We start from the raw sequence: 14,774 nt of genomic DNA, 5'->3' as shown, positions 1-14,774 counted from the left end.
AACACACTGTGCTGTGTTGGAAGGACGGTTGCTAGAAACATGCTTAAAAGCAGTTACAAGGACGGTACAGAGACAGATTGCGTCTGGATGCGAAGAGACAGTACTTGCAGAGCTTGCATTGGAAATGAACTTTGCTGGAACACTGTAAAGCTGTGGGTTGTGGGAATGACCCATAATGTTTTATCTAGGAGTCTACCCATATGGAAAAGATATATATAACTCTTATAAAGTTTGTATCTGTCTTGTGTGAAACTTGTATGAAAAGCATATAAGAGTGAAAACAGATATAAGATCCCTTGAAAAATTATATAATGAAACTTGTATGTTTTGGATACTTGCTAAAACAATGTATGAAAGTAATGAGAAAGTGGCCACTTTCATGAGTAAATCGTGTAAGCCTTATATGATTTACTCATGAAAGTGGCCACTTTCATGACTTCTGGCATGATAAGACATATGTCATCCAGATATGGGCCAGGCCTGGCATAGATGGCACTGTCTATGTGATGGCATGCCACATCTGGCTTGATTGTGGTTTGGTTTATGTGGCCCAGGCTCATAGAAGACAGGCCTGGCCGGGAGCTGGCATTAAGCTGGCACTTCTGACTAACTGGTGTCATGGCAGGTTGTATGTCAACCAGATGTGTGCCAGGTCTGGCAATGACGCCACTGTTTATGGCATGCCATATCTGGCCCAATTATGGTTTAGTTTATGTGGCCCAGGCCGGAGCAGGTCACCTACTGATCGGAAGGTTAGTGGTTCAATCCCTGGCTTCTCCAGTCTGCATGTCGTGAGTGTGAGTGTGTATGAATGTAGTTAGGAAGCACTCAGTTAAGAGAAAGTGTGTGGTTGGGGGAATGTGGCATGTTGTATAGAGCACTTTGAGTAATCTGGGCGAGTTGGAAAATGCTATATAAGAATCAGTCCATTCACTGTCCGAACAGAGTTTTGTCACGTTACTTTTGCACTATCACTTTCACTTTTTCACTTTTTTTTTTTTATTGTCACATCACATGTGCAGGTACATTGGTACAGCACATGCGAGTGAAATTCTTGCGAGCTTCACAAGCAACAGAGTTGTGCAAAATACAATAACATAAACAGGCAAAATATACGAATGGCTAAATCTGAAACTAATAAATATATGTACAATATATAATAGTATATGCAAGCAAAAAAAAAAAAATTCTGGATGTGTATACTAAATGTTTTTCTACGTGTGTGTGTGTGTATACACATATTTTACAAATTAAATAGAGTAAACAATAAATAAAATATATAAAAATATACAGAGTTGAGACATGTGCAAAACAGTGGCATTACTGTACAGTATGCAGTGCATAATGTTGAAGTTCCAGTAGTGAAGCTGAGGTGTCTATGACGTGTTCAGCAGTCTGATGGCCTGATGGAAAAAGCTGTCTCTCAGTCTGCTGGTACGGGACCGGATGCTGCAGAACCTCCTTCCTGATGGAAGTAGTCTGAACAGTTTATGGCTGGGGTGACTGGAGTCCTTGATGATCCTCCCCGCTTTCCTCAGGCACCGCTTCCTGTAGATGTCTTGGAGGGAGGGAAGCTCACCTCCAATTATCCGTTCAGAGCACCGCACTACTCGCTGGAGAGCTTTGCAGTTGTAGGCGGTGCTGTTGCCATACCAGGTGGTGATGCATCCAGTGAGGATGCTCTCAATGGCACAGTGATAGAAGGTCCTGAGGATGCGGGGGCTCATGCCGAATCTTTTCAGTCTCCTGAGAAAGAAGAGGCGCTGCTGCGCCTTCTTCACTGTTTTGTTTGTGTGTACTGACCACGTAAGATCCTCAGCCAGGTGTACGCCAAGGAACCGGAAGCTGCTCACTCTCTCCACAGCAGCGCCGTTGATGGTGATGGGGGTGTGTACTTCTCTGCACCTCCGGAAGTCCACTATCAACTCCTTTGTCTTTGCGACGTTGAGGGTGAGATGGTTGTCTTGACACCAGTGGGTCAGGGCGCTGACCTCCTCCCTGTAAGCCGTCTCATCACCGTTGGTGATAAGACCCACCACTGTAGTGTCGTCCGCAAACTTCACAATGATGTTGGAGTTGTTAGTGGCCGTGCAGTCGTAGGTGTAGAATGAGTACAGGAGAGGGCTCAGTACACACCCCTGTGGAGCACCAGTGTTCAGTGTGATGGGGGATGAGGTGATGCTGCCCAGTCTGACCACTTGGCGTCTGTCAGACAGGAAGTTAAGGATCCAGCTGCAGAGGGAGCTGCTCAGTCCTAGATCCTGCAGTTTTCTGTCCAGCTTCGAGGGAACGATGGTATTGAATGCTATTATGCACATGTTGTTATTACATGGCTTAATTAAGGTACACATTAGGCTGACATCTGGGGCCAGAACTGAAACATGGCCCAAGCAGGCATAGGCTACAAAAAGATTTCCCAAGCCTTGAACATCCCACATAGCACTGTTCAAGACCAAAATTGAACTTTTTGGCCACAATGCAAAACGCTATGTTTAGCGGAAAACTAACACTGCACATCACTCTGAACACACCATCCCCACTGTCAAATATGGTGGTGGCAGCATCATGCTCTGGGGGTGCTTCTCTTCAGCAGGGACAGGGAAGCTGGTCAGAGTTGATGGGAAGATGGATGGAACCAAATACAGGGCAATCTTGGAAGAAAACCTCTTGGAGTCTGCAAAAGGCTTGAGACTGGGGCGGAGGTTCACCTTCCAGCAGGACAATGATCCTAAACATAAAGCCAGGGCAACAATGGAATGGTTTAAAACAAAACATGTCCATGTGTTAGAATGGCCCAGTCAAAGTCCAGATCTAAATCCAATCGAGAATCTGGTATTTTAAAGAGTACTTAGCAGAAATATTATACAACGTAATGGGGTTGCAAACTCCCAGCAAAAAAAAAGAAAAAAAGAAAAAAAGAAAAATAGGGAACCACCCCCCACCCTCTGCCTTATAATGCTTAATCAATATAATCTACTTTAATTCAATGCATGTGTAAAACAAATGCACAGAAATCAATTATTTTTTCAAAATATTTAAATAGATTCAACATCTTTCTTGCACAGAATTGCAGATTGCACAGATTGTACCTTCCCAAAGGAAAAAGTACTATAGCTTATGTTACGAAATAAACATATATTCTTAGTACTTTCTGATTATATTGTTTTATGTATTTTAATAATAAAGGCTTGCAAAGCAAGGCCATTTTTGACTCATAAACCAAGTGCTTAGCCAGACTGAAAACAGGAAGTCTAGGGTAGAGCTGCAGAAGTATATTAATAAATACAGGAAACCAGACAGAAAAGTGGAACTAGTAACATATAAGGACTTGTTTTTATCGAAACGATGTGTGACGTGTGAAGTACCAAAAGAACACCTATATGAGACAGATTTTTAGCTTCTAATGTTAGAGATTCTGGAACTTGCTTTGGGCTGTGCAGGGCTCTCTCTTCCGGAAGATGATTGGATAAAGAAATATAAATGTTTTGACCACTCCTGAGTCGGGTTTTCCCTGTCATGGGGATCAAAGAATCGGGTTTAATACTTACTAGGGTATATTAGACTTATATACAGTAATTGATTTCTATACATTTTATGTCAGATTAAAACTTTGGTTGATAGATTCAGATAATTATTTATTAAAAGCTAGACATTTTAAATGAGAATAAGAAAGAAAAGTATGTCTTTGTGCCCCCTTTTCCCTGTTCATGCCCTACCTGCCCCCCTGGCAAAACTTTGCTAGACTCGCCCCTGCACAGTTACCAGCCATCAGCTATGTAGAAAAGGATCCTGGTGTAGAAAGTTAAATAAATTCTAAATAAATTAATTAAATTAATTTTAGCAACAACTTATCAAACTTAAACTTGGGCTCTTCAACTGGTGGGGGAGATTGTCACATCTTGCAGGAGCTTTCCTCTCCTCAGGAGCTCCCTCTGCAGGAGGGGGAGATACAGGAGAGGTGGAGGAAGATCTCAGCCTGGGTGTTTATTGTCTTATGTAGTCTGGAAGATGAGTGGATGGTGGGGTGGGTGCAGTTTTCTCTGTGGTGGGGTTGGGTGGACTGTCCCGGGCTCTGTGGGGCCGGGCGGCGCTGCTGCACTGGGCCCGGTCTGGATGGGCCTGGGCCCCCTTTCCCTGGCGGGTCGCGGAGTATGGGGGTGCCTACTGGGGTCAGCGGGGGAGCTGGCCCCAGGGAGGGGTCACTTGCCCCTCCCTTCCTTCCCTCCCCATCTCCAGCTGCCTCCTTCTTCCCGCTCCACCACAACCACCCACACATGCAGGGCCTTGGAGTAGGGGTATGTCACCAGGGTGCAGAGGAGGCTACCCCCCCCTCTGTCCCCTTCTGGCTGCCTCTGCCTCAATTTTATCCCACAACTTAGACATTCACATTACTCACACTCTCATTACACATACATATAGGATCTTGGGGGTGGGCACGATACACGGAGTCCAAAGTACCATCAGGGTGTACACCCCACCCCTGGCATCGTTGCCCACCTCTCAATTTTAAATACACGTAGACATTGAGGGCTAGCAGGAGGGACCATGCGCTTACCTGCTGCTCTCTGGCAGGTAGCTCCAAGCCCTCCTGGGTTTTAAATGCACCTTAGAACACACATGCATCAACATTACAATGAGCGGGTGGAGGGAGGTTTGGAGTCTTCTCTCACCCCCATTCTCTGCGACCTGCTGGAGCAGGGGGGCTAGGACTAGGAGGAGGAGTTGGCCGTCCGACTGCGGTCTGGAGTGTGGAGCCTTCCTGCTGCTGCGGAGTCGGGGCGGTCTGCCTCCCCCCACCGCAGGGAAAAGGGAAACACCACCTGGGTCTGGGTGCAGTTCCCCCCTCCAGGGGCGGGGGCACCTAGACCCGGTTTGTAGAGTACGCTTGGGGAGTGTGATCGTGTGTACAACGTCTCTTTATGTCTGTCTCCACGGTGGTTGAGTGTGGAGTAAGTGCATATGAGAGCATGAGGGTGGGAATGGATGTTTGTATCTGTGTGTGCCTGTATGTCTGTGTCTATATGTCAGGTTGGGTGTCAGGCGCCACCTCTCTGGGGACATCTCAGGCCCTCCAAGGTTTGGAGGCCTATCTCCCCCTACCACCACTTCCCCTGCCAGTGGCGGACCCCCTCAGACATCGGTGCGTTGGTGGTTCTTTGTGTCCGGGGATGGGCGTCCAGGTACACACCGGCTCACTCCTTGGCGGCCGCTTATCGGGGCCCGGAGCCTGGGGCTCGCTCGGGCCACTTCGGAGGCCCGAGCTCGGCCTGGGGCTCGGTCACTCAGGCGCAGCTGGCTGCCGGCGGAGCTCACGGGCGCGTCACTGCAACTCCCCCTGGCTTCTGCTCCGCGGCTGCTGAGTGAGCCCTCATCTGGGACTCTCCTCAGCTCTTTCCTTCCTTGGTCTCTTGTGTTCTGGGGGCCTCTGGATGTCTGGAGTTTTGATCTCCTCCACACCTGCTTCACGCCCTGGAGGACGGGGCTGTGGCCCCCCCACACCCTCTAGCAGATTATTACATGAAGGAACCTTTTAAAAAACAAAAAACAAGCGCGTCCATGCTCACAGGTGTACACACGGGTGATCACACCCACAAACTACACCCTTTTTGGCTCCTACCTCAAAGCACACTGTGTTCTATTGATCTTATGTGCTGCACAATAATGTTTAACATTTAGTATTTACTGTCATATTCCCATATATCATTGTGATGTTGTTTATTCTATTACTCTTGTTCTCTTCAGCTTGTTTTCTTTTTTCTTTCTCAGCAGGTGATCCAGGTGATTGATATATGCATTTTTTTTCTCTGCCCGTTCTGTTGGTTTTTGTCTTTTGCCCTTCTCCCCCGTCCCTCTTCTCAGCTGTTTCTCTTTCCCTCTTTCTTTCTCCCCTTCTTTCCCCCAGTCAAGTCTGTCCCGTATTCAGTGAGTGAAAATAAAATAAACAATAAAAGGTGAATCAAATGGACCATTACGGCAAGGCTGGGATGGTCAGTTTGGTAAAGTAAATCCGTTGGGCATCTTTCTTTGCCTTTAGACAACAATTCTGATGGCAAAAGAGCAAAACGGGACAGGCAAAAAAAAAAAAAAAAAGAAAAGAAAAGGATCCTGGTGTAGAAAGTTAAATAAATTCTAAATAAATTAATTAAATTAATTTTAGCAACAACTTATCAAACTTAAACTTGCCGCTCTTGTTCAGCCGCTGGTTTCCTCTTTCTGGTGCAAAGTGGGCCTGTTGGGGGAAAACTCTGTAAAAAACCCAGGAGAAATAAAGACACAATGAGACAAAGTTACTTTCTTTATCAAACGTGTACACGGGTGAGCTGCTAAGAACAACTCACACCATGCACAGTGGCTTGGTAATTTTTATAGGAAAGACAGTGAGAACAGGATAAGAAAATACAAAACAAATAAAATAAACAACTCCATATGTGGCGCTAGTCTCGTCAGCAGAGAGCTGGGAGAAGGCTGTGAGAGATAAAACAATCTAAAACAATATGTCCCAAAACAGTATGTCTTTGCTGAGAAAGTCTAAAAAGATAATTCTAAACTAATCTAACCATAGACAAAAGGGCATGCTTGCACATTTAAAAGAAGGTAAAGAAACATAGAAACATTTTTCCTGTAACATTCCCTCCTGTTTTAACTTGTTTTAAATGTATACAACAATTGTCTGTGAAGGTTATTTATTAAGTATCTTAAACAATTTTTTTAATTTTTCAAAATGTCAGCATAGCAGAAATGGCAGTCATTTGGTCTAAAGAATAAAACAAAAGAAAATAATACAAAGAAAAACATAGTAAATGAAATAACAAGTGGAATAAACAAGAAAAAATAATAAAACTAAAACTACAAAAAATAAAGGATATATTTTAAAACGAAAACTTACAAAAAATAAAAGGGTGAAAAGTAAAATGAAAACTTTATATTTAAAAATGATGAAAACCTAATATGTAAAATGAAAACTTCAAAAAATACAAGGATGGAAACCTTATATTATAAAATGAAAACTTCAAAAAAACAAGCATGAAACCTTATACTTAAAACGATGCAAACCTTAAATTGAAAACTTTATATGTAAAATAATGAAAACTTCATATTTAAAATGGAAACTTTATGTTTAAAACTGAAGACTTCAAAAAAAATAAAAGCATGAAAACTTTATATTTAAAATGAAAAACTTTGTTTAAAACTCAAGACTTCAAAAAAATAAAAGCATGAAAACTTTATATTTAAAATGAAAAACTTTGTTTAAAACTCAAGACTTCAAAAAAATAAAAGCATGAAAACTTGCATAACCTACTAATGTTTTAATCAGTGCATGATCACTTGACAAGTCATTTTTAATCACCACGTCATTTATTAGCAGCTAGTACAAGTTCTCCTCTAACAGAATTGCAACGGGATGTTGTTCTTCTTCAGGCACGGCAACATAAGCAGTCATTGTAGTTGTTATCATCTGTGAAATCATTACTCTTAGGCATGGCAACACACACAACACTAATATGAGCAGTGCTATCATGATGAGACCTAGAAGGAAAAATGGCTTTGCTACAGCAGCCAGCCATGAACCGCTGAACAGCCAGTCCAGCCAGCTTTGTGCTGTAGCTGCTCCAGGTGTGTGTTCAGTGACATATTTTTGCAGAGCGGTCAAATTCTGCAAAGCTTCATAAATGTCTCCTCCAGTTTCGTATCCATCAGGGATAAAAGTGCAACATGTTTCCCCGATCAGCTTGCAAACTCCTCCTTGTGATGCTGTTAGCAGGTCTAGTGTCAGTCTGTTCTGCAGCACCATCGTTCTGATGGCCTGCTGTTCTCCTGCTAAGGCGGTTCCCAGGGTCTTAGTCAAGTTGATGTGTCGTAGCAGAGCATATCGGTTGATTTCCACGTGATCCCGCACCTCGGCAACTCCAATGCCGGGGATCAAGCTCTGTAAGAATTTCACTCCTCCTCCCCAGATGCGAAACTCTCCCGGCACTCCAGTGTCCACGGTAATGCCGAAAGAATTGGGGGAGGCGGTGTCCACTTCACGTCTCTGCCGGCTGCTTGGGTGATGTGCAACACTTTGCATGAAGAAAACGTGATCTGATAATTCCACCAGGGCGCACAGACCTCCCCAACCTTCAGGGAGTGACAGATAAGCCTTGTTGCCACATAGGAAGTACCAGTCAGCCAAAACTCTGGTTCCTCTGCTGCTGGGTGCCGTCCGTGCACATCCTGTCTGGTACTGAGTCTTTGTTTGTAGTGGCATTCGGTAGCTGTAGTCGGAGCGACAGTTTAGGCCCATCAGCGTCGTGTTACTGGCACAGGTGGCGTTGATTGAACAGGTCATACACTTCCTCTCGTTCCTTGGTGGGCAGAAAGTGTATATGGACTTACATAGGTGAGTAGGCAGCTCCCCCACTGCCCGCGATCCATTGTTCATCACACATACTGGCAGTTGCGCTGCGTTCAGTTTGTTCAGTAGAATTACATCAGGCAGTGGGTCTGAGACTTGGGGCCAGGTCAGTAGGTAGGTCTGTCCAGAACAGTTCACATTTGTGAGTGACGATGACCTCCAGGTTGCTTTTGCTGGGATGCTGTAGTTGGCTTTGGACCAAAGAGTACCGTAGCCTGGATGTGTTGCCAGGCCCAACAGACACCAACTGCGATCTTCAGGTATGCTGTACGGCCATAGGCCAGACGTCTGTGAGGATAGGGGCATATGGGTACATGCATAGCAGTCAGTTTTGTTATTCAAATGAGCTGTAGTGTTCATAAACTGCCACCAGAAGTTAGTGGCGTAGCCATGGGGAAACTTGGTGTACTTTCCTTTGTCATACAGTGTCTGCCTTTTCTCCATATAGCGTGACTTGTTGTCCCTCATGGAAGCAAAGGTGAAGAGCCCGGCCATGGTCAGGGCCGCTGCAGTTGATAAGAGCCACCACCTCATGACGACGGAACACACCCTCCTGTCGCGAGTAGACCCCCCGGCCAGGAAAGCTGACCCCTCCACCGGGCGAGATCACAACAAGTAGGCAAGCCTGCCGTCAGCTGTGTTTAGATGGCTTCACTGACTCGCCTGCAGTGACTCTGATGGACCCAGGATGGTCGTTCCGCAATTTTGCAAGCGGTCGGTGTAGTGAGGAGGACTTGGTATGGCCCCTCCCACCTGGGTGTGCTCCAGTTTTTCCTTTGGAGCACCTTGATCAGAACCCAGTCACCGGGCTTTAGTCTGCAAGACACTGGAGAAACATCATCAGGTTGTTGATTATGTACAATGATCTCTTTGTTTTCTAACAGCTTAGACATCCATTCTGCTAATGTGTTTTCTCTGATTGCTTTGTCTATTGGTTGACTGGTAATAGGCAGTGGAAACGGCCTGCCATGAATGATTTCAAATGGAGTTAGTTTATGGGAGCCTTGTGTTAAGCGCATCCACATCTTCACTAAACCCAAACATTCAGGCCACGGCCTTCCTGTTTCTGCCATGCATTTCCTGAGCCTTTGTTTTATAGTGCCGTTAGTTCTCTCTACAAGGCCTGCGCTCTGAGGGTGATAAGCACAGTGGTGTTTTATGCTGAAACCGAGTGCTTCAGAGACTTTAGTGATGACATCATTTACAAAATGAGTGCCGTTGTCTGATCGTATCAAAGCTGGGATGCCATATGTGGGTATGAAGTGATTGCACAGGCACTTTGCTACTGAAATTGCATCTGCCTTTTTCACTGGATAGATTTCCGGCCACTTTGAGAACACGTCTATAACCACTAGGGCGTATTTTGACCCTTGACATTCGCTTAGTTCAATAAAATCCATATGAATTGTGTGGTCTCAGGTTTCCCTGAGCATTATATTTTTGACACGTCATGCACGTTCTGACAAATTGTTTTGCTGAGGTTTCAAAATTTACAGTGTAGAATTTACAGTGTAGAAATGAGAGTATTGTGTAGAATTTACAGTGTAGAAATGAGAGTTGACAATACTGGTCAGTCCCCCCGTTGACAAATGCGTACAGCCATGAGTCACTAATGCCGCCATTTTGTGGAGGAATTTTGGCAACACTGGCTTGCCATAACACATCATTAAGTCGTTTGTCAGAACTGCACCGTGTTTTAGCCATTTTGCCTGCTCTGCTGTGCTTGCTGCTTTTTGTTCATTTTTCAACACATCCAGTGGAATCTGATGTGTGTTTACTGCCATCAATGTGATGTTTGCCTGTTGTGCCGCCTATTTTGCTGCTCTGTCAGCAAAATTGTTGCCTGTAGTAATGAAAGAGTCAGTAGGCGTTGTAAGAGGTTGGCATGCTGGTTTGCCAGTTGGTGTAATCATTCCTCTGGTTTTCCAGATTTTTTGCAAAATGATGCACAGCAGAGAAAACATACTGGCTGTCTATATAAATGGTTATTTGTTTATCTTTGTGTATTTCACATGCGCAACAATCTCGTGTGAAGTGACCTTCCTCTCCACGGTTCTAGCAGGCGTTGTCTCTATGTTATCTGCTGTTTCTGCGTGGCTGTCTGCGGCCTTGGTGTTTGTGACTTTGCTCGCCTCTCTGTTCCTGATAGCCACCTGCGAATTAGTGTTTTAGTCTGTTGTCAACAGTCAGCCTTATTTTTAAGTTACAGAATGCTTCTCCCTTTTTTTGTTTTTTGTTTTTTTGTTTGGGAGAATAGATGCAACTCTACATTTTCACTTAAGGCAGTTTTAGATAATTTCTAGTTCTTCAAACAATGCATGGATCTCACACATTTCAAACTTTCAAGTTAGGGTTGTTTCCCATTTATACAAATATATATATTTAACTTTGCATTGCTCACAGCTCATAGCTCACAGCTCTAAACCTAGGCATTTTTCAATCATATGCCTAATCACTATGTGTCACTGTGATTCTCAAGTATGGTCACAAGTTCGTTTAAATTCGTTTCCAAAACCAACAAAATAATCAAACAAAAACAAAAAAACATAAACGTGTCAGGACACAAAAGAAAAAAGAAAAAATGCTGCCACCCGAACAAGGCAGAAGTCTGCATATGTTGGCTTTTAATAGCATGCAGCTTGTAACATGGTAGACTAATGTGCCTGTGTTAATTCAGCTCCATATTATTGTGTGAAGTTGCACTGGGTTGGGAGTGGTTTTGTGTGTGTCACATTTTTGGTGAGCCAATGGCTGGAATGGGGTTGGACTAATTAGAGGCAGGTGTACTTGATTGCACTGATACACCGGTCTTCTTATAGCCCACACTACAAACACTGCTGTGTTGTTTTGTCTCTCTGTGCAGGCCAGGGCCTATTATATGCCACAGCCTAAAGGCAGCAGGGTTGCAGAGGCTTGAGTGACCACTGACTATATGCTTGCAGGGTGGTGGGTCTCCAAGGACAACTTCTAACCCTGTTAAAGGCAACATGTGGAGTGCAACTTGGCTGTGTGGCATAGCTGGCTCTGGCCTTGGGACTGTGTGTTTTTATACAATTCATAAGTGGGACACTGGACTGTTTTATCTTTTATCTCTTGATATATTTTTTGTCAACAAATTATCTTTTAGAATTTTATTGACTGACATCTTTTTGCCCACGACTGAGACGGTTGGTCAGACCTAGAGTCTTTCTTTGGGTGTGTTACAGCAGCTTCTGCTCTAAAAGAAACAAATAAATAAAAAGAAAAGAAAATGTGTAACATGCTCATCAGCTTAGCAGTGTCTACATATTTAATTCAGCTTCTCAATCCTGTAGTTTTAGCTGTTGTCTACAGGGTTTTGCTTTTTGGTTGTTATTATAGGTGTGCTCTATATCTCAGCAATGTGTCATTCTAGGATGATAGGTTTCAAGCTGGTCAAGTGCCTCTATGCACTTCATTAGTTTAGTTATTCTCTGTATTGTCTTCATCTCACATGTCATTACACTGAGTTTCAGCAAACCTTAAGCTTGATGCAGACTACTGCTTAACAATTATCCACCTCACATCATAACCGATTAAGGTGCCTCTTCATATTAATATTATGTCATTGTTAATATTATACCCTTTGTCTTATATAACAGCAATAGCATATTATAATATTTTATCAGTGTGTACCATTATACTACTCCTGAGCCAATTTGTTAGTTAGGATCATCTTATTCAGCAAACAGATAATTTTGAATTCATCCAATCTGCGGTCACATTTGTTCTCTCTATTGCATGACGGACCAGGCAGTTCTATTATAATATATTATTTATATTTTATTTTGTATCCATCAAGGGCTTCAGATGACCTGCAGAATCATCCTTTTCCCAGGGTGGAGACAGTTACCTTTTCACACACTGTCCTTGGCTGAACAGTGACACAGTCTTAATATACCTTATTTATTTTATTAAAATATTTTCGTGTGAATTATTTGCTTTATATTCATTTTATACATGCTGGGCATGGTCATCATGCCAACTGTGTTTCATTGATAATATCACTTTACAGGTTGTTATCCTTGCTATTATTAATTTCAAATACTCTAAAGATCATTTCTACTGTAATTTTCCCTTTGTTTATCTTTATTTCGTACTTTTTATATTTATATCTACTCAGTGGGGTCTGTTTTCAACCCTTTTAAACTACTTCAAACTACTTTGATCTCTAGTTTTCACTTAATAAGGGATTATTATGTTCTTCCTGATATGGGTGTTGCTGCAGATGCGGCTGCAGGAATGAGTGATGGTTTACTAAAAGGATTGTGGGAACTGCACAGTGTCTCGTCTTCTGGTTTTACTAAACTGGCAGTTGGATTCTGTTCTCCCGACTGTTTATATTTTGTTTTCTTAAATCTCTCAGTTTTTGTCCGGCGTCTGGACTTTTCTTTTCTCACCACTGCTCGTCAGCAGGAATGAGTTTTAATTTCACTTGCTTGATTACCCATCTTAATTATGTATTTACTTATTTTTGTTTAAGTAATATATACACAATACAGCTGCTATCACCTTCGCTGGTATTAGAGACGAGAGTGGTTGCTCACACGCCCTTCTACTTTCGGACTATTTCCAAAAGCGGTGTGAACTTTACGAGACGGAACTCGACCGTTCTCTCAACTCACCAGCACGTCAGTGAATAGCAGTAAAAGAAAAACACAGTAGGAGCAGCTCAGTCTCTTATTGGACCGTGAAAATTCAGCTTGCTCCGTTAATTAAAACAATACACACACACACACATTCACATTCACACCTATTCGCGCGATCGGAACCCTTATAATAAGGGGAGCTGCCAGTCTTTCTGTAGACGAGCTACTTATTCCCTTGACCCAGCTGGGGGAGCTACTCAGAGCTCCAAACCTAACCCACAAGAGTGGGGAGCTTCCAGTCGACGAGCTCCAAGCTACCAGCCGACGAGCTACTTTAAACCCACAGAAGTGGGGAGCTTCCAGTCGCGACGAGCTACTTTCGCTATTTTAAATTCCCTGAATTTAAAATACGATTTTACGCAAGATTGTGTCAGTGTGTCTGTATCTACCTGGTCAGTGTCGCCGGGTCTGGTCCACCTCGATCGGGCCCCACCACCGTGGGTCGCTTTCTAAGAACGTTGGCCAAGACTCGAATTTAACGCCCTTGGTCTTTGACCACACACCTAGTGTGTGGGCTGTCGACAGACGAGCAACGTGGACTGGTCACGGAGATGGGACACGATGGAGGCGCTCCGGCTCCGAAGGACCAAGAAATGTTGGGGGAAAACTCTGTAAAAAACCCAGGAGAAATAAAGACACAATGAGACAAAGTTACTTTCTTTATCAAACGTGTACACGGGTGAGCTGCTAAGAACAACTCACACCATGCACAGTGGCTTGGTAATTTTTATAGGAAAGACAGTGAGAACAGGATAAGAAAATACAAAACAAATAAAATAAACAACTCCATATGTGGCGCTAGTCTCGTCAGCAGAGAGCTGGGAGAAGGCTGTGAGAGATAAAACAATCTAAAACAATATGTCCCAAAACAGTATGTCTTTGCTGAGAAAGTCTAAAAAGATAATTCTAAACTAATCTAACCATAGACAAAAGGGCATGCTTGCACATTTAAAAGAAGGTAAAGAAACATAGAAACATTTTTCCTGTAACAGGGCCAAAAACAAACAAGAGAGACGAGAGTGGCGACAGAAAAGCTGATCAGCTGATCATTGATCAGTTTCATGACTGAAGTAGCAACAGGAGAGGGAGGGAGAGAGAAGAGGCAGTCGCTCCATATATTGTGGGTTAAACTTAACGTGGGGATGCTTACAAATGTTCAGAGATGAACTTACACACTTGCTTTACTTCTCTCTGGGATAACTTTCTCGGAGATGAAATGCCGGTTTCATAGCGAGGCTCCAAATGCTCAACCAGACCGCCGACAGGTCTCGCACGCCACAACCGCTCTATCACGTGATGCATACTGCTCCGACGTGCTAAGGTTATGAGCTGGGTTACGCTATGTCGCAAGTTTTGTGAGGTGCTTTCTTGATATTTAATGGATTGATTACATTTTTTATTTCTCTCCGATATCCGATCCAGTAATTTAGGTCAGTATCGGACCAAAACCGATATGTAATATTGGATCAGTCCATCTCTACTCACAAACCTGTCAAACCTGCATTTGAAACGTTGGCTACCATAGCAGTATAGTATTGCAACATGACATTTGGGTCTTCTAACTAAAATAGGAAAATAGGAACATAAAATAGTGCCTCATTGCCAGACCTTGCCCGCATCTGCTTGACATACACCCTGCCATGACACCAGTTAGTCAGAAGTGCCAGCTTGATGCCGGATCCAGGCCAGACCTGTCTTTTATGAGCTTGGGC

The 14,774-nt window shown here is 43.6% G+C and overlaps 2 protein-coding genes across 4 annotated transcripts in view; one reads left to right on the top strand and one right to left on the bottom strand.

Moving 5' to 3' along the window:
• LOC146635828 (uncharacterized) overlaps positions 1-14,774 on the top strand; it is a 93,017-nt gene that overhangs the window by 13,777 nt on the left and 64,466 nt on the right. The gene's annotated exons all lie outside the window — the stretch shown is intronic.
• On the bottom strand, positions 7,323-13,922 carry LOC146635829 (uncharacterized). Its single transcript, XM_085349128.1, has 2 exons — positions 13,452-13,922; positions 7,323-9,221 (listed from the first exon to the last, which is right to left on the bottom strand). Exon 2 carries the CDS (start codon positions 8,927-8,929, stop codon positions 7,367-7,369), a length of 1,563 nt encoding a protein of 520 aa, XP_085205254.1. The 5' UTR covers positions 8,930-9,221; positions 13,452-13,922; the 3' UTR covers positions 7,323-7,366.

Source organism: Diplotaxodon limnothrissa, linkage group LG3 (assembly GCF_057381915.1).
Source record: "Diplotaxodon limnothrissa isolate DT_005_m linkage group LG3, D_limnothrissa_male_GT1.1, whole genome shotgun sequence".
Taxonomy (NCBI): Eukaryota; Metazoa; Chordata; class Actinopteri; order Cichliformes; family Cichlidae; genus Diplotaxodon; species Diplotaxodon limnothrissa.
This window is presented reverse-complemented; position numbering and strand designations above follow the sequence as displayed.